Genomic DNA, 20,689 nt, shown 5'->3' with positions numbered 1-20,689 from the left:
AAGATGGGTTTCCATCACAGCTTTATGCTTTGAAGAGACTGAGCTGCTTTTTTGCAGCCCTCATAGGCTTTTCTTTATCATCACTTCTCTTTCTCATGTGGTGCATTGTTTGTCTTCCTCTGAGGCGCCTTACATTATGTTTATACTACTTGGAGAATTAATAAGTAAATTGGTATATTACATTAGGCTGTGGGTTACCTTATTATATTAAGCCCAAGAAGTGGTTTTCCAAAGCTGAAGTTAGGTTAATTATTATACATACACACACACACACTCACACTTTTGGTGTGTCTGTCAGATATCTTACTTTCTCTTTATATATGGAATTGGGAATTTTTTAGATTTTTTCTTTTTTACCATTTGTAGCAATACTATAATAGTTGGGAACAGACAAGGGATTGCTGCAAGGGGATTTCCTTGGCTGGAATTTAGCCAGGAGAACAAAGGCAACACAGAGAATACCTCATCCCAAAGCATCATGGGACATTTTACAAGCTTGCTTAATCAAGCTCACATTTATAAGACTTGGTGTTAAATTATAGGCCACTAACTTCTTTTAGGATAGCACTTCTCCCCCTTTGATAGATCAGGGTCCCATTGAGAATCTGACTAAGAAAGGGAAAAATAAACCACTGTAACTCTTCCGAAAAATCTAAAAGTGCACTTGTACAGAAAGATGTATATATAATATTGAGGGGTTCACAGACCCCCTGAAGCCATTCATAAGTCGTTATTTTAGGTGTAATAAAGGAACAAATGAACAATAATAACTAATCCTTATAAGAACCCAATGCGATTCGTACATGTATTCTCCTATTTTACAGATGTGCAAACTGAAGCACGGAGATTGAGTAGTAGATAGGAAGCAATGAAGTCAGAACCTAGACCCAGACAGTCAGCCCTGTAGCTCATTCATATAACCACCATGGTATATTGCCTCAAGATTATACACCTGCTAGGGTTTGAAGCTAAATTTGAAACCAGATCGCTCTTAAACTAGCCTCTTATAGACTTACTTATATGATCCAGCAACTCCACTTCTGGACATGTAATCAAAAAAACTGAAAGGACAGACTCAAACAGATATGTGTGTATACCAAGGTTCACAGTAGCATCATTCACAATAGCTGAAAGGTAGAAACAACGCATGTCCATTGACAGATGAACGGATGAACAAAATGTGGTATGTACATACAATGGAATAGTACTCAGTCTTAAAACAGAAGGAAGTTCTGACGCATGCTACAACATGGATGACCCTAGAAGACATATGCTAACTGAAATAAGACAGACACAAAAAGACAAATATTGTATGATTACACTTATATGAGATACCTAGAATAGTAAAATTCATACACAGAAAGTAGAATAGAGGTTACCAGGGGCTAAGGGAAGGGAAAATCAGCAGTTATGGTTTAAAGGGTACAGAGTTTCAGTATAGGATGAAGAAAAAGTTCTGGAGATTGAGAGTGGTGATGGTTACACAACAATGTGAATATACATGAAACCACTAAAGTACACTTAAAAATGTTAAAATTACTTTAAAATTTTATGTTATGTTATTTTACCACACAAAAAAAGAATGATCTAAGCCTGAGCATAAAAGGATAGTGACACAGAAGGAATTGACCTCTCAGATCCAGGAGGACCCTACCCTTAAAAATGGTTAGAATGACAGCACAGCAAATATAGCCAATATTTTATAATAGCTTTATATGGAGTATAATCTATAAAAATATTGAATCACTATGTTGTACAACTGAAACTAATACAATATTGTAGGTCAGGTATATGTCAATAAAAAATAGTTTTAATGGTTAGAATGGTAAATTTCATGTTATCTGTACTTTACCAGCATTAAAAAAAGAACAACTATTTTCTATACAAAACCACACTGCCTTCTTAGAAAAGAAACTCAAACTGTACCCCAAATTGAAGCTGCTATGTAGGACTGTAATAGACTTGTTTTTGTCCCCTTAAGCTGCTTATTTTGACCCTATTGTATATATAGCTAGTAAATTTTTCTTCCACAAATGAATTTAAATCATTATTACTTAGCAGGACATTTCAAAGTCTTTAAAAAACATAGGAAAAAAACTTAAAAATATACAGCAAGGTATTTTCCCATGATACGGATACTTATCTTAGTGATTTCTGTGAATTTAAATTATTCCTAAGCTTTGTCCTCCCCCAAAAATAAGGAAAACTCCTATATAAAATATTGATTATCCTAACTCTTACCAAATAAGACATCTTTAATGTATTGTTTATTGGTCAGCACTCTGAGCTAGGTAAGACAGTATTGCCTCCTAGAAGAAAGATGAGCTAATTATTGTAGTGTTTTTTTATTCACTGTTTACTTCATCATTTGCTTTTTGTTGTAAACTTCTTCACAAATAGTAGCTTTTTAATAAATTTAAGAGAAGGAAAATGGTATTAAGTGACTATAAATAATTTTATTATCTTCAGTTGTTTGTTAAGTTTTTTAGAAGTGAGAATGAAGAGATTCCAGGCTATAAAAAGAAAACATTGTACTATAGTGTACTATTCCAAGTTCCTAATTAGGTAGTACACATGGCTTCAACTCAGCAAAGAGTTTAGATTTTGAATGTGTTTTCTTTTCTAAAGGGTCTTAACCTAAGCATGCATACATATTCACATGCAAGTTGAAAGGAAGAGATTGGTGAAGAAGTGAGTCCCTTATTAAATATAGCTTCTAAGTGCCTGAAATTTTTCTTTTTGTCACCATGTTTTACAAAAGAGAAAGCATTCTCAGACAGGCATAGTGATGTGACAGTAATTCCATATTGTTCAGCTACGGTACCAATATTGACCCAGAAGAATGCCAGGCCAATTGGCTTTCAACATCATAATGATGTAGTTAAGACACCAAAAACCCTGTATTCCCCATATAACTACCATAGAGACTTTCTTGTAGTAGATGATCAGTTAAAATTTGGTAGCTAAAAGATGTGGAAATTTGTTAAAGAGTAGTGAGAGATTTGTCAGACTGTATTTTTGAAGTATTGGGTACTACGGTTTTCCAGGAGCCTCTTGAGGTATGAAAGAAGGTGGGGAGGTGAGGTAGATGAGCAGGTAGGGCTGCACCTCCCCCCACCCCCGCCATCAACAATTCATATAGAGGAGTTACTCATTAACCTGTATGGTTTATTTACATATATCCAGTTTCCACATGTGCTTTCATTTGATGAAAGGATTTTTCATCTTAAAAAAAAAGAGTTTGAAGACCATAGGACTGCATCATGGAGCAAATGTTATCAGTGGGCCCCAAGTCCACCTGAGGCAATTTTCTAGGAGGCAGTCAGTGGGAACTTGTGGTCCCATAGGTTTCCCACCTTATGCTTTCTGTGAGACACTAGAACTCTGTGTTTCCAGCCTTCTCCAGAGAGTATATTACTCCTGTTAACTGACCCAGCAGTCAAATGCAGGCCCTCTCAAATGCTCACAGCTTTGCATTGTTCTCCTTTCTTTTCCTGTTGCCCACACTTATTCAAGGCCCATGGCCACCAATGGTGAGAAGCTAGCTGGTCTCCTCAGGCCCTTATCTCTGCCCTAGCAATTCTGGGAGGAATGTTTTAAAGCACCCTCTATTTCAAAATCCAAGCTAATTACCTGATGATTTATGGTTGTGCATGGAATTGTGAAGTAATCTGAAAATGCCAGCAGTGTCAAGTACAGATCTTCCTGTTGACCTTTCTTTGGTCATATAACTAATTGTGTGGCTTTTAGCTTTGTATAAACTGTGAAGGAGGAGAGGAGATGCTAGGAAATCCTTTCAAATTGGTACTTTCTAGAAGAAATAATAGCAACAAAGACATATTGAAAATCTATCACACCTAGGCATCTGAGGAAAACAGTGGAATGGATTGCACTACCTTCCTTATCTTTACAGTAATTCTTGCTAAAAGACAAAGCATATGCTCTAATTTCTTTGATCAGTTTTCTAAGAGGCCTTGGCTTCCAAAATCTCTTCTCTGTTTTAAGTCTGAAATGATTAGTTTGGAAATTGTTTTCTCCCCTATGGCTATTATATCAAGTTTTAGGTCACACATATGATGTAGTGAAGTTGTATTCTTGTAGTATACTTTATAGTACCTTAAGTGTGTATGGTACTTGTAGGCTCATTTGATAGGCCTTTGGAGCAGTTTTTCCCTTTTAAAGTGCTAGGTATTTCTGTAATTTATTTCATATACTCAGACACTAATTCATGATATAACAAATTAACTTGTAACATAACATAGACTTTATTCAAATGTTTGTAGTTTAGGCCAGGAGCCTGGCAGCATAAAGATGATACAAATGGGTAAGCTCAGGCCGTTCCCATCTGGGGAACATCAATGCACACTAAGGCACAAATGTAGAAATGGTCATCACTTATTGTCTGTTTTCAGGTGTCAGACAACAGTATGAACTTTCGCAAAATAAGTAAACCTGCACCATGTGTAATGCCTAATAAGTGAAGAAATATGAGAATATATGTGTATAAAAATGCCTGTGAGCCCCTCTTTGAAGACGAGAAGGGCTGGAATAGTACAAACCTGCACCAGGAAACCTTGTGATTCTGATTCTGTCACAAGAGGCTGCACACCATTCTTGACCTTTTCTAGTTGCAGTCTCCTAATTGTTTCATTTTACAGCATTCTCTCTCCCCACATTCTCCTTTGAGTATGATGTGTTATATGTGCCCTTTTATAGTTTTAAATTAAACTTCATATGCATTAATTTGTTTTAAGAAATGTTTGCTAGTACTGTGAAAACCATTGAGCTAATTGGTAACATAGTTTCATCAATAAGGTTTGAGCTCTGTTTGCTTTTAGGAAATAATATTTGTAACCTCAAGGAAATGTAATTGAATCAATGGGAGAGATATGGGCCGGGAGCCTGGGTATCTGGGTGTTTTCACTTTTGCAGTGATAGTTCTTCTAATGCATTCACACTCAACAACAGTGTTCTTAACATTATCTTTTAAGGCACTGTAATTAAGTCCTAGGGTCTCCAAGACCCAAAATAGAATTCAAACTTCAAGTTTGAATGAGAGAAAGGGAATCAGTATAGGCTGAATGTCTTACCCCTAAAAACTAGGCACATCAGACAAACCCAAACTGAGGGACCTTCTATCAGGTATGTGACAGGTATTCCTCAAAACTGTCTAGTACCTCAAAAATAAGAGCTATCTGAAAAATTGTCCCAGCCAAGAGGAGCCTAAGGAGACATAATGACTAAATGCAATGTGGTATTCTGGAGAGGATTCTGGAACAGAAAAAGGATAATAGATAAAAATTAAGGATACCTGAATAAAGTTTGGAGTCTAGTTAATAATTAGTTTTATATTATTTTGTTAGTTGTGACAAAAGCACTATAGAAATCTCAGATGTTGACCCTGGAGTATACTATGTGCAGGGTACATGGATATTGTACTACCTTTGCAAATTTTTTATAAGTCTAAAATTATTCTAAAATAAAAATTTTATTTAAAAAAACTAAAATGAAAAAGCTAACTACATTTTTTACTAATTTTTCATACCATTCATAAGAATGTTTTTATATAAGCAAGGCTTAGAATTACCACATAAAAGTAAATAAGAGACTGAGGAAAACAAAAAGCAAATAAAAAATCATTCCCCAAGTATTATCCACTCATCAGTTTAATAAAATGTCTGTGTTTGGCAATATGAAAAATAAAGGAAGCACTAAGCATTGCAGTACTTAGACCTCTCTTCTACCGCAGAGTATGTTACACATAAATATCATCTATAGAAACTCACATATGTCCATTATCAGACCTTGCTGAAGTTAAGAAAAAGAAATCTTCCTACCTACAATGCAGTTAATTGCTCCTCAATCCGCTTTTTCATTATATTTACATAACATTCATTAAAATGTCTCAGTCTCATTGGGGATTCTTGCAGAACTTCAAGCATGGCCAGCTGGGTTGCTGTGTACTGATGTTTCTTTTGTTTGACTTTCTTTTTCTTAACAGCTTTTTTGAGGTTTAATTGACTTACAATAAACTGCACATACTAAAGTATACAATTGGAAAAGTTTGGGCATATATGTATACCTGTGAAGCCATCACCACAGTCAAGCTTGTCAACCAATCACTCCCAAAAATTTTTACATGCTTTTTGTAATCACTGCATCCCAACCTTCCCAATGCTTCTTCCCTGACTCTTAACAGCCACTGATTTGTTTACTGCCACTATAGACTAGTGTGTATTTTCTAGAGCTTTATGTAAATGAAATCGGACAGTATGTATCCTGTTCTGTCTGGCTCCTTTCACTAAGCATAATTGTTTTGAGACTCGTGCATGTTGTGGAATGTATTAGTAGTTCCTTCCTTTTTTGTTGATGAATGGTATTCCATTATATGGATATACCACAGTTTGAGCTATTGGTATTGATGCCCACTTGAGTTATTTGGTTTGTTTGCAGGTTTTAAATATTATAGGTAAGGCTGCTCTGAACATTCACGTGTAAGTCTTTCTGTGGACATGAGCTTTTATTTCTCTTGGGTAAATACCTAGGATTTGAATGGGTGAATCTTATGATAGGAGTATGTTTAACTTTTTAATTAAGTGCAAAACTATTTTCCTTTTACGTTCCTATAATATATGAGAATTCCAGCTACTCCACATACTTGTCAATACTTGATATATCCAGAAATTTTGATTTTAGAAATATGTAGTGGTGTCTTATTTTTCTTTTAATCTGAGTTATCCCGATGACTAATGATGTTGAGCATTTTTATGTGCTTATTGACCATCCATATCTCTTCTTTGTTAAAGTGTCTGTTCACATGTTATCCTCATACCATTTTTTGAGTGGTCTTTTGTTTTCTTGTCTTTGAGTTTTGAGAGTTCTTTATATATTCTTTACATTCTGGATATAAGGATTTTATCAGATAACTGATTGGAAAATATTTCTTCTCATCTGGGACTTGTCTTTCCATCCTCTTACAAGGATCTTCCAAAGAACAGAAGACTTTGATTTTGAAGAAGTTCAATTTATCATTTTTTTCTTTTGTAAATCAAGCTTTTAGTGTTCTGCTTGAGAAATCTTTGCCAAATCCAAAATCACAAATATTTTCCCCTATGTTTTCTTCTAGCAGTATTATAGTTTTAGTTTTACATTTAGGTTTATGATAAATTTTGTGTTAATTTCTGTTCATGGTGTTTTGTATGGTGAGAAGTTTGTTTTGTTGTTGTTTTGTTTTATTTTGTTTGCACATTGCAGTTGTTCCAGCAATATTTGTTGAAAGGACTGTTTTTCTGCACGGAACTGCCTTTACACATTTGTAGAAAATCAGTTTGTCCACATATGTATGGGTCTATCTTTGGACTCTCTGTTATACTGATGTCTCTATGGCTTATTTTCCTTCTTTATATATAATTGATTTCTGCTTGGATCTTTATTATTTCCTTTGTTCTGCTTACTTTAAATTTAACTTGCTCTTCCCTCTTTGTTTTCTTAGGTTGAATCTGAGGTAATTTACTTGAGAAGTGTTATTTGGTTTCCAAGCATTTTGGGATTTTCCAGAGATGTTTCTATATTGAATTCTAATTTAACAATTTTGTGGTCAGAGAACATACTTTGTATGACTTGAATTTTTAAAAATTTATTAAGACTTGCTTTATGACACAGAATATGGTCTATCTTGGTAAATATTCTATGTAGACTTGGAAATGATGTGCATTTGCTGTTGTTGGGCGAAGTGTTCTATGAATATCAATTATGTGAAGTCAGTTAATAGTGTTATTCAAGTCTTCCTTATCCTTATAGATTCTCTGTGTACTTGTTCTATAAATTATTGAGAGAGGGGTATTGAATTCTCCAACTATTATTGTAGATTGGATTTGTCCTTGCAGTTGTATCCATTTTGGTGTCATGTATTTTGGATCTCTGTTATGATGGGCATAAACATTCAGGATTGTCAGGTCCTCTTGATAAATTGATCCCTCTATCATTATGAAGTAAACTTCTCTACTCTGGTTATGTCCTTTGCTCCTGAGTCTTCTTTTTCTGATACTCATATAGCCCACCCCAGCTCTCTTTTACTTAGAGTTATGATGGTATGTCTTTTTCCATCCTTTTAATGTAGACCTATTTGTGTCTTTATTTAAAAAATGTGTTTCTTGTAGGTGGCATACAGTTGGTTCTTGGCTTTGTATTCAGTCTGACAATCCTTGACTTAATTGGAGTATTTAGACCATTTACATTTAATGTGATTATTGATATGAATTAATTTAAATAGATCATCTTTGCTATTTTTCTGCCGTTGCTCCTGTTTTCCTCATGTTCTCCCTTCACTTGGATTACCTGAGTACTTTTTATGATTCCTTTTCGTCTCTTTTGTAAGTTTATTAGCTATAACTCTTTGTTATTTCAGTGATGGGTTTAGGGTTTATAGTATATACCTTTAACTTATCACCATCTACCTTCAAATGATATTACATCACCTCTCATACAGTAAAAAGGACTTACATTAGTATACTTCCATTCCTCCATTTCTGGCCTTCAAACTATTATTATTATAATTATCTAATTATCTAATAGTAATATACATGTGTTATAAAGTTATACATGTATTATAAACCCAATGCTACATTGTTTTCACTGTTGTTGTTTTCTTTTTTTTTTTTACTTAAATCATTTATTTTTAAAGAGATTTAAATAATAAGGAAAAAATTATATAATTTCCCATGTATTTACCATTTCCAGTGCTATTTATTTCTTTAATGTCCTTGTCTGCTAAATTTTACATCTGTGTTAGTTCTGGAGCAGGCTCCATTAATTGATTTTTCTCCTTGTTATTAGTTGTATTTTCTAGCTTTTTTGCATGCCTGGCCATTTTTTATTGGGTGTCAAAAATTGCGAATTGGGCTTCCCTGGTGGCACAGTGGTTTAGAGTCCGCCTGCCGATGGAGGGGACACGGGTTCGTGCCCCAGTCCGGGAGGATCCCACATGCCGTGGGGCGGCTGGGCCCGTGAGCCATGGCCGCTGAGCCTGCGCGTCCGGAGCCTGTGCTCCACAACGGGAGAGACCACAACAGTGAGAGGCCCGCGTACCGCAAAAAAAAAAAAAAAAAAAAAAATTGTGAATTTTACCTTGTAGGATTCTGGTTATTTTTATATTCTTAGAAATATTCTTGACTTTTGCTGAGAGATGCAGCTTTTACTTAGAAACAAGTTGACATTTTTTCTTTACTTTTAATTTTTGTTAGGCTAGACCAGAGCTATTTTTAGTCTAAAGCAAAGTATTCTCCACTATGGAGGCAGGACTCTTTTGAGTACTCTACCCAATGCCCCCGTGAATTATAAAGTTTCGCAGTCATGCTGGTTGGAACAGGTATGATACCCTCTAATCCTTTCAGGTGCCTCCTTCTCTAGCCTTGAGTAGTTTCCACATTCTTCTACAGTCAGTTCTCCATTGAATACATGAGAGGGATCCTCTAAAGATTTCCCAAGTTCTCTCTGCATTTTTTTCCTCTCTAGCACTGTTCTCTGTGAACTCTTGCAGTCTTGGTCTTCCCAGACCCTTAACCCCACCTCCTTAACTCAGCAAGTCAACCAACTCCACTTGCATTCCTCCTCCACACACTGCACCCTGAAAATTCTTTCAAGGAAATAAACTGGGGCAATTGTAGTACTCACCTTCTGTGTTTCAAGGGGTCACTGTGCTTCATTGCCTAATAAATATTCAGTGTTTTGAAAACCATTTTTCCAGTTGTTTTGTTGGTTTCAGGTGGGAGAATAAATCTTATCCATGATACTCTATCTTGGTTCAAAGGAAAATTCTGTCTTTTATTTTATACAGTTGACTGTTCATTTTTTGAGGCACTGCCTTGGTATTCTCCTTTCCCAATATATTTACTTCTTATATTTCACAAAATTCAGAAATCACCCATTTTTAAAACCATACAGTATAAACTATTAGAGAGTAGAGTTTATAAATATTATTTAAATGAAGTATATATTATAGAATTGAAAATAGCTCTTTGGTATGCATGCTCAGTATTGTAAGATCACTATTAAGGATCAGTAATTTTCATCATTACCTGCATTTCAACACAAGGAGTTTAAATAGTTCTACTTTGTTCATGTGTAAAACTGTTTACAGAAGTGTACAAAAAGAGTAGGCCGAATGAAAAGCCTACACTTAGTGCTGGTGTAAGGTACAGGAAAAGAAAACTTGTAGGGTATAAGAAGCAGTCAATGCAAAGGGCTTTAGTCACATTAACAGGAAGACATCTCACAGAGATGCAGCGGGGTTTGTGGACTTAAAGCATTCAAACGACCTGAGTGTGCGTTTCAGCATTACCAACTGCCTGCTATGTGGACTGACATCCATTACATAACTTCCTGAGCCTCAGTTTCTCTATCTCTTAGAGGAAAATAAGCATACTTTCCAAATCAGCTCATGGGACAGTGTGAGCAAAACCAAACAGAGAACTGTTAGTTATAGAACCTTTTAAAGTCTAACATTCTTTAAAATGTAAGATATTTTCAAAAGTAATAATTATTTTTGCCATCAGTAGTTAATAATTAATCATATATATATATATAAATTAAGTTGTCTTAAGGAGTAAAAAGAGAAAAAAAGCAATAAAGACAGTTCAAACTATTATGTCTGTAGCTATTTACCACAGCATCAACATTTTTACCTTGATTATTTTGTAACCACTCAAATCTCAAAAACATGATAAAATAACTTGTATGGAAAAAATAGAATCTAAGGGTTTAGAAAGACCTTAAAAGTCCTGAAACCATATGTAAATACAGAGTGATGGATAATTTGTAAAGAACAAATTTCATTTATATACACCTTTCCCCTGTTCAGAAACTTCCCGTAAATTCTGTTCCGTACAGAAGAAACACTCTTTAAAATTGCTTTACGTTAACTAGCCCTAAATTCTATTCCTAGCTCCATGACCTTCCATTCTTCAAACAACTCTGCTACATGTGAACCTCAATATTCTTCACAAATCCATGCCCTTTTTTTTAATTGAAGTATAGTTAGTTTACAATGTTGTGTTAGTTTCTGGTGTACAGCAAAGTGATTCAGATATATGTATGTGTGTGTGTGTGTGTGTGTGTGTATATATATATATTTTTTTTTTTCTTTTTCAGATTCTTTTCCATTATAGTTTATTACAAGATGTTGAATATTGTTTCCTGTGCTATACAGTAGGATCTGGTTGTTTATCTATTTTATATATAATAGTTTGTATCTGCTAATCCCAAACTCCTAATTTATCCCTTCCCCCCCCTTTACCCTTTGGTAACCATAAGTTTGTTTTCTATTTCTGTGAGTCTGTTTCTGTTTTGTAAATAAGTTCATTTGTATCAGTTTTTAGATTCCACATGTAAGTGATATCATATGATATTTATCTTTCTCTGTCTGGCTTATTTCACGTAGTTTGATAATCTTTAGATCCATCCATGTTGCTGCAAATAGCATTATTTCATTCTTTTTTATGGCTGAGTAATATTCCATTGTATATGTGCACCTATCCATTCACCTGTTGAATGCATGCCCTTTTAAGCCCAACTGCCTGATTTGCTATAGCCTCTATCATAATTACCCCTCATCTTTTTCTCCCTGGCAAACTTCTATTCTTTCATTAAGACCCTACTCAAAATCATCTATTTGACAATCTTCATTCAACTAGACAGTTAATCACTTCTGCTCTCCTGTGGTATTTTTATATAACTTCAATTACAGATTTATTACTTTACGTTGTAATTATTTTTCTGCCCCCCTTATTAGCTCTCTCAAAGTTAAAGACCTTGACTTATCTTTGGGCTTGCTCTCAGTAAATAGTCAAGGGTCTGCAGCCTGAAGACAGTTAATAGTATGAAAGCTATTATTTACTGCAAACTTTCCATGTTTGAGGCATGGTGCCAAGGATATTAATCTGTGCAATAACCCTAAAATATAGGTAGCATAATTTTCCCCGTTTAACAAATGAGGAAACTAAGACTCAGGGAAGTTAAGCAACTAGTCTAAGATTGCAGACCCCCAAAAATGGCAGAAACAAGACTCAAACCTAGAAACTGTGACTCCAGAGAACAGAAGTGATCAAAAAATTATTGAAAATTAAGATTTCCTCTATAAACATGGTACTCTTTATGGTCTATATATGAGATTGCTTACCATTTGTACTTAATTAGCATGTAATACAATAACAGTTATGTCCATCATTATATATGTCAGAGTTACTGTATTGTGAGTTTTACTTGAAACAGTGGACTCCATTCCTAGTCTGTTGTTTGCTTAGCTATTCATGCAGTGTGATGATCTGCTTTCAGACTAAAAAAATCAAGGGGAATTTGGTGCCAGTCATATTGTCTCATTATCTTGTATTTTTAAAAAAGAGGTCTGAAACACAGGTAGGGCTGCTGAGGGCAGAAGTAACTATCTATTCTATCTACTCTATGTGACAGGAGATGTAGGTTAACTGTAATACAAATTTAGATGCTTTGAATAATAATTACAGTCTGATTATTAGAATGTTATTGAGGTCGTGACAAAAAGGAATCCTACCTTGGATAGATGTTAAATTTTCTTTTTTTTTCTTTTTATCTACCTGTTTAAAGAGCTCTCTTAATATCTATGCTTGAGACAAACCAGCTAGGTACACCCACATGGAAACCTTTTTACCTTTAACAATGATCAGGGCCAGCTACATGATTGTAGGGCCCTAGTGAAAATGAAAATATGGGCCCTCCTGCTCAAAAATTATTAAGAATTACAAGATGGCAACAGCAGAGCATTAAACCAAGAGTGGGACCCTTCTAAGCATGGGGCCCTGAGCAACTGCATAGTTCACACACCCATGAAGCTGGTTCTGCCAGTGATCTCTTTACTGCCACCACAACTAGGAGGAACTTTAGATGACTGTGATACAGTGACCTAGCCCCTCCTATGAACTTTAGGCATCATTCCTCATTACTAACCCAAATTATAACATTCTTGGTTGTTGGTTGGCTGAGTACAAAATGCACATGCATGTTGGTTGGCTTGAGTACAAAATGTGCATGCAAAATGCGCATGCATACACATCAAGTATGTATATGTCTATACATATATTGAATATGTTTATATATGTGCATGTATTCCTGACATAAATATATGTGTGCATACATATATATGATATTTACAGATAAGTCTGTTTCAAGAGCCAAACTTAGTAACAATATTTGCTTAATGCAGAAACCTAGGTTTGATAAGTTATAGTGTCTTCATTCCCAGTCCTATTTCCCTGGGTATTTTTTAAAATTAATGCCCAGGTAGAATATTCGATATACGTAGTAAGCATTTCTCTACTGCTATTTGGAACCTGAGTGGTATATATGATTTCTCTTTAACTTTCCTGACCCTAGACCATAAATTCAAATGATTTTAAGTTATAATTACGTCTCCCAGTTGTCCTGAAAAATTTCCAGTTTGCCCCTTTTGTCCCACTCAAGAATGTCCTTCTTTTGATGATACTTTAGATGATCACCTTAATATTAGCCAAATATATCAGAATATAACTTTCATCCTTTTTTTATTTTAAATAAGGTGCTGTAAATATAATAGTTAAAAAGGCCTTTAATCAAAACAGTGTATTTTCAGTTTTTCATAATAGCACCTACTTTTTGCTCATGAGCATATAGATATTACTCATAAAAACAAAAGCTATTAAAAATGGAATATATTTTTCCAAATTGTTTTAGCTTTCTTTTAAACAAAAATGAAATACATATACATTAAATAAAATTGAGAAAATTGAAACAAGAAGAATACAACACATAGGCCCAATAGTTAAATATAGGCACTCTTAGTATTTTGCTACATTACTATATAGGTGTCTTTTTCTATGGATAGTTTTTTTTTTTTAACTTAGTTATAACATGATGCAACTTTTTTTCCTGTATTTTTTCCATATAACATTATATCATAAATCTGTTTCCACAGTGTTATTTAATCTTAATAACTATTGTTTTCAAGTTTCCTTCTCTTATAGATTTGGAATAGAGGAGTTTGAAAGAAATACTTATCTCCTTCATCAACTACTGCAATGGAGAGACCCTTTTTAGAGAACAGAGAACATCATACCAGATTCTAGTATACCAGTCTTTCCCATGACTGGCTGAAGCCTTGAGCAAGCTTCTAAAGTTTTCTGAGCTCCAATTTCCTTCTCTGTAATAGATAAGGATAAAATATGAGAATGATAAAAATAAATAGCAGTAATAATAATTGTAATAATATTAACTGTCAGTCCTTGAATATCCAGAAATTTTTAGCGTGCCTGTAGCATGCCAAACGTATCGGTTATTGTGCTAAGCATTTACAAAAAATATATTACCTTAGGAATAGTTAAGACAATCTTGTAGAGTAGCAATAAAGCTAGAAGACTTAGATTAGTATATATAAAGACCTATAGACAAACTGAATAGTAGAACAATATACAGAATACAGAAACAGACCCAAAATAATGGTCACCTGATTTAATAACAAAAACTTCTCTGTAGTGCAATGGAGAAAGGATTTTTTTTTCCAAAAAATTCTGCTGGGACAATTGGTTAACTACATAGGGAAATGTCCATTGACTCCTACTTGACACCACACACAAAAGTCAATTCCAGATGAATTATAGATCTAAATATGAAAGGCAAAATGATAAAGATTGTAAAAGATAGAAAAACATTCATGTGACGTTGGAGTAGATAAAGATTTCTTAAACATGACACAATATAAATTATTAGAGAAAAGTTGATAAATTGGACTTCATTAAAATTTTAAATTTTATTCATCAAAAGACACCATTGAGAGCGAAAACAACAGTATAGAGGGGGAAAAATAATTGTAATACATAGTATCTGACAAAGTCCTCATATATAGAATATATAAACAACTTCTGAAAATTGACAAGAAAAAGATAGTTCCAATAGAAAAACAAACAAAAACATACAGTTCACAGGAGAGAATATCCAAATTGCCACTAACGATATGAAAAGTTTTTCAATTTTATCAGTCACCAGGAAAGTGCAAATAAAAGCCACAATATGATAGTATTCACCTGCCAGACAAAGAAAATACCAAGTGTTGGTGAGAATATAGAGTAAACGTAACTCTCTTTCACTGTTGGAAAACATTTATAAACTGGGACAACCACTTTGAAAAGCTGTTTGGCAGAATCTAAAATAGCTGAGCATATGACTCAATAATTCCCCTCCTAGGTATACATCTACTAGAATTGGGGACATATGTTCACCAAGTAAATATGTGTAGGAATCTATTCATAATAGGAAAACCCTGAAACTACCCAAATGTCAATGACCAGTAGAATGGAAAATAAATTGTGGTATCTTCACACAATGCAATACTATTCAGCAATAAGAATGATCTCCAATGATATAAAACAAAATGGATGAATCTCAAAAACATAATGTTAAACAAAAATGCCTGGACATAGAAGGGTATGTACTGTATAATTCCATTTATATAAAAGAAAATAACTGAACAAAATAAATCTAAGCTGTTAGAAGTTAGGAGGGTGGTTACCGTTGGTGTAGGTGAGTGGTAACAGTGATTAGAAGAGAGCTTGAAGAGGGTTTCAGGGTGCTGGTAATGATCTGTTTTGTAATCGGGGTACTATGCATCTGGATGTAATTGGTTTGTGAAAGTGCATTATCTGTACACTTATGTGTACTTTTCCGTATGTATTGATATATAATATTTGTTAAAAAGTCAAAAACATATTATCTTGAATCTGTACCCCATTTTAGAGATGAAAAAATAAGAAATACTAAGTTTAAGTTACTTAAACTTAGTTATTTTTAGTTACTAATAGCCAGGCGGTTGTTAGGTGGCTCAGATTAAATGGTCTTTAGTTTCCTTTCTAGTTCTAAGATACTATGGTTTTATAAATCCACCAGTTTGGAACCTAACTTCCTGCCTTTTTATTTTAATTTCTATTGGCCTCCCTAATCAAAGTTTTCAAACTTCTATATCCAGAGGTAAGATTCTTTGATACTCAAATAATACTATAAGAAGTTTTCTTGAATATTCAGAGTTTGTTATTTCTGCTAATTTATATTTATTTTCTTTGCTTATTGTTTTATAGGCAAGTGAAGGTCGGACTACAATTGTGGTAGCTCACCGGCTTTCCACTATTCGAAGTGTAGATATGATTGTGACTATAAAAGATGGGATGGTGGTGGAAATGGCAAAACAGGGTCTATATTATTCACTTGCAATGTCACAGGTAATGTTTACATGACATAATGTATGTTTGCAGATTTTTTTTGACTTTTCAGAAATCACGCCATGCTAGAAAATAGAAGTCTTGAATTATAATCTTAGGTTTCACAAGGCAACCAAGGTTTATTTATAGTTCCTTAGTGAAGAAATTCAGTGAGTCTAATATCCTCAGCATTGTGCTAGACAATGATGAAAGTTAAAGAACTAATTGTTACATAGTACCTAATATTTGCCAGGCACACTACAAATAGGCTTCAAATCTTGTATGTGGCAGATCCAGAGCAATCTAACTCTATATTCCGTGATCTTTTTGTTAAAACACAAAGAAATATAACACACAATCCCTACTTAAAGACTTAAAACTTAGCTACAGAGGCAAAATGCAGAATCATGCATACAGATGTTACAAGTTGTAGAAATAAGAAGCAAGATTGATGGGGATATAGGGAACTAGATTACCCATGGAAGTATTCATGAAGAAATCTTGAAGGCAAGAAGGTAGGAGGGGGATTTCCCTGGTGGCGCAGTGGTTAAGAATCCGCCTGCCAATGCAGGGGACACGGGTTCAATCCCTGGTCTGGGAAGATCCCACATGCTGTGGAGCAACTAAGCCCGTGCGCCACAACTACTGAGCCTGCATGCTGCAATTACTGAGGCCTGTGCTCCTAGAGCCCATGCTCCACAACAAGAGAAGCCACCACAATGAGAAGCCCATGCACCGTAACAAAGAGTAGCCCCCACTCGCCACAACTAGAGAAAGCCCGTGCGCAGCAATGAAGACCCAATGCAGCCAAAAATAGATAAATAAAATTTTAAAAATTATAAAGGTAAGAGGTGGAAAAGGAGGAGAAATCTAGGTAATGTGGAAGTAATAAGGAACTTGGTTTGTAACTAAACAGAAAGGAGACCAGCCTGCCATGAGTAATGAGTGTTGGGGGAATAATGGAAAATTTGGATAATGAAGGTCAGATTATGAAAAGGCTGAGACTTCCTGTGTCGGAAGCACCTACCCCAGTGCTTGGCACACTCAAAATCTATCTGCTGAATGAAAGGATGCACACATATATCCATACCGTGTATACATCAAATTCTCACAGGGAGACCAGAAAGCTCATATTAGGCAATGAAGAGGAGGCACGATAATCCTGGAGGCACACTGACAAACTCCTGTTTTTGAGGATCCACATGTTTGCATGCATATGACCCAGCCTACTGAATTTCACATGGTTCTTCCATTAGGGTGCATTAACGTAAGTGATAGTGATTAGGCTCTAGCTGTCTTCTTCATTCTGCCTTCATCTCTTGGTCTGGAAGGCAGCCTTCTTTCCAAGGGGTCTTCTGCAGACAACTAATATCAACCTTTTTTGGTTTATTTTACTTCTTCAACTTTCTGATTATATTTTTGATATCAATATTATTATTTCACAAATTAGGAAATTTAGAAAGTTATGAGTCTCCATCTCATCAAACTTAGAATTTCAAACCCCAGCTTTCTCCACAATTCTAGAATGAAGGATTTTTAAACACATCCTCTAAAGCAATGATAATAAAAAAAAATTAAAAGTTTGAAAATGTAATCTTATATTGATTTAAAAACGCTTGATTCCGATTTTATTTTATATTAGGCTATATTTTTCTTTAAAAATAAAATGTACATGTTATTTGCCAGTTGAATTTTCATGATTTTCATTCCACAGTAGAATTAATAATTTATGAAGTTATTAAGTTCAGTATCTTCAAACTAATAGTTGTAACAATAAAAGGAAATAACTGTGGTCAAATTAACACTACTTTGAGATTTTAAAAAACTACTACACTCAGATCTTTCTTTGAAGCAACACTTCTTTATTTTTCATTATAACTAAATTAAAACTCCATTTTTAGGTGTTAGGTGAAAGAGTTCCACAACATAAGGAAAACAAAAATGGAGTGTTTGTGGTATAAGTGTATAAAAATTTAAAATACCATATTCAAAATGGATTAGTACTCTCTGATTACCTAAAATAATTTTCATTCTGATATAATAATACAATTTTAAATATTAATACTCAATGAACAGCTCTAATATTCTGGGAAATATATAGTAAACATAACATACGTGATATCTACATAAACAGTACCACATTTCTGAAACTCTGGATGCATTTATTTGCCACTATTGCCTATAGTGTCCAAATGAATTAATTTATGACAATTCATGATTTTCATAAGTATTACAAAGTTAATGCTGCTAAGAAAATCAATCCCAAAAAGCAGCATAGGAAAATGGTTACAGTCACAAGCTCTGGAGACACAGCAAGTTGAAATCCTTACTCTGCCATTTAATAGTTTTAGGACTGTGGGTAAGTTGTTGAAATTCTCTGTGCCTCAGTTTTCTAAACTGTAAAGTGAGGAAAATAATAACATATTAATTAATTACATTGAGTAGTAAATGAGTTCAATTATGTAAAGTACCTAGAATTATTGTTAGCATAATAAATTTTATTATATTACCATTCTTAGCATTAGCGTTTGTTATCCAATCAAACTTTTAAAGAAAGTTCAAACCATGGTTATTGCTGTAATCAGGTACAGATTCAATGCTGTAATTATTTATCTAGGATGTACATAATTATTTACAGACATAGTGAGTCTGTGAGCTTCCTTTAGTGAGTTTTCATACAAAAGTGAAATAAAAACTGGTAGAGACACATACATACCAAAACTTCTTGTCATTCTTATTTTGTCTAGCAGCCTTCTCAGGAAAAGGAATTGTCTTTGATCTGTTAAAACACCTCTTTAGAAAATTTTATTATGAGAAGTAAAAATTTTATTTTAAACTTGGCACAAAGTAAATAGCTCCTGAAAAAATGCCAAATAAAAAATTTCTTTCTCGGTAGAGAAATTTACTGAAAAAAAGAAAGTGATAGCATAAAGGAATATCTGATTAAAGATATTAGGATAGCTGGTTAAAGTTCATGTTAGTTTGAAATGCCTGATTAACAGTTGTTACTCTTGTTAAAGAATCACAGTGTCCCTGGGAAACCTTCCGTGTACATACTCTCCCTTGCACCCAAAATTATCTAAGTCTTTCCATCTCTACTCCCCACCATGGTCAGGGCCACCATCACCCCAACTGGCCTCTTCATTTCTGTCTTCTCCCCTCCTCCCATCTCTTCACGAGGAAGTCACAAATTTAGTCGCACCACATTCAGATAAGCAGAGAATACGTAACTCCTTTATTTCACTGAAACTGGTCTTATTTCTTGGAGTAACAAGAAAAAAAAAAACTAGACTTAGAGCAATCTGGTTTAGAACTTTATCCTATTCTATGATTTAAGCAGCTTTAAGGTTAACTTGATGGCTTCGGAATTTCTCATTCTTTTGGAGGTGGACCCACCAATTTTGCTTTTTGGTCAGATTGGAATGGGCAGCAGTGGCAAGCCTGGAAAATGTTATTGTCTCCTGAGATCTATCTCAGGCCCAGGACCAACCTCACATTTAACTGCCTTGCTATATGTTATCAATTTGTAAGCTCCACAGAAGGCTGGGAAGAGGGATCAGAGAGAGGGTATATTTGAGTCATCTCCCTCACAAATTCCTTTTACTAAGATCCGTCCTTGCTAGTGGAATAATTGTTTTGAATTAAGACATTGTTTTCTCTAGTTAATTGTACAGGTCTTTGGGGGAAAAGGCACAATAAAAGCTATTGTTACTCACTAACATTTTAGTATGAGTTGGACTTACTGTCTCTGTATCGAGTCCGAAAACGTTAGCAAGAACTGCTCAGGAATACACCACTTTCAATAACAGAAGCAGTACAATTTTAGAGGGATGCTTAATAAAGTTGCTTTGAATTTTTAAGGCATTCTTCTAGTGGTAACATGTATATTCTTCATTTAGGATATTAAAAATGCTGATGAACAGATGAACTCAATGGCATACTCTACTGAAAAAGATATCAGCTCAATTCCTCTGTGCTCTATGAAGAGCATCAAGTCAGACTTTACTGACAAGTCTGAGGAATCCATCCAAAATAAAGAGGTAATGGTTCAACTATCACAAGTTACCAACATGTTGGTAACTTGTTACCAACTATCATGTTACCAACTATCTAACTAACTAACTTCAGACACCATGAAATCTCTCATCCAGCCCCTGAATATTAGCTTCTGTCTTCCTAACCACCAGTTTCCACATCATCCCACTCCTCTCTTTGGTCCACTATTTCCTCCCAAACTGGAATTCCCTTCTTCTCCTTGGGTCTGACAGATACTTGAGGTTGACCGCCCATTAACTATTCCCACCATCTTCCTACCCACTCTTCTCGGTCTCATCTGCCAATTATCAGCCTGAAGCCCTGGGATTATCTGCCCCAAACCTCCTCCTCTGCCCTTCTCTGGCATTGCCAGTCTACTGCTTTTAATTCTAGATTCAGTA

At 34.6% G+C, this 20,689-nt stretch overlaps 1 protein-coding gene across 1 annotated transcript in view; it reads left to right on the top strand.

Moving 5' to 3' along the window:
- Positions 1–20,689, top strand: part of ABCB5 (ATP binding cassette subfamily B member 5) — a 113,457-nt gene that overhangs the window by 37,540 nt on the left and 55,228 nt on the right. Inside the window, 2 exon segments of the mRNA XM_067745524.1 lie at positions 16,134–16,274; positions 20,153–20,293. Coding sequence (XP_067601625.1) covers positions 16,134–16,274; positions 20,153–20,293 — 282 coding nt within the window.

This window comes from Pseudorca crassidens, chromosome 8 (genome assembly GCF_039906515.1).
Source record: "Pseudorca crassidens isolate mPseCra1 chromosome 8, mPseCra1.hap1, whole genome shotgun sequence".
NCBI lineage: Eukaryota > Metazoa > Chordata > Mammalia > Artiodactyla > Delphinidae > Pseudorca > Pseudorca crassidens.
The sequence above is the reverse complement of the archived record's forward strand: the minus strand, read 5'-3'. Positions and strand labels throughout refer to the sequence as shown.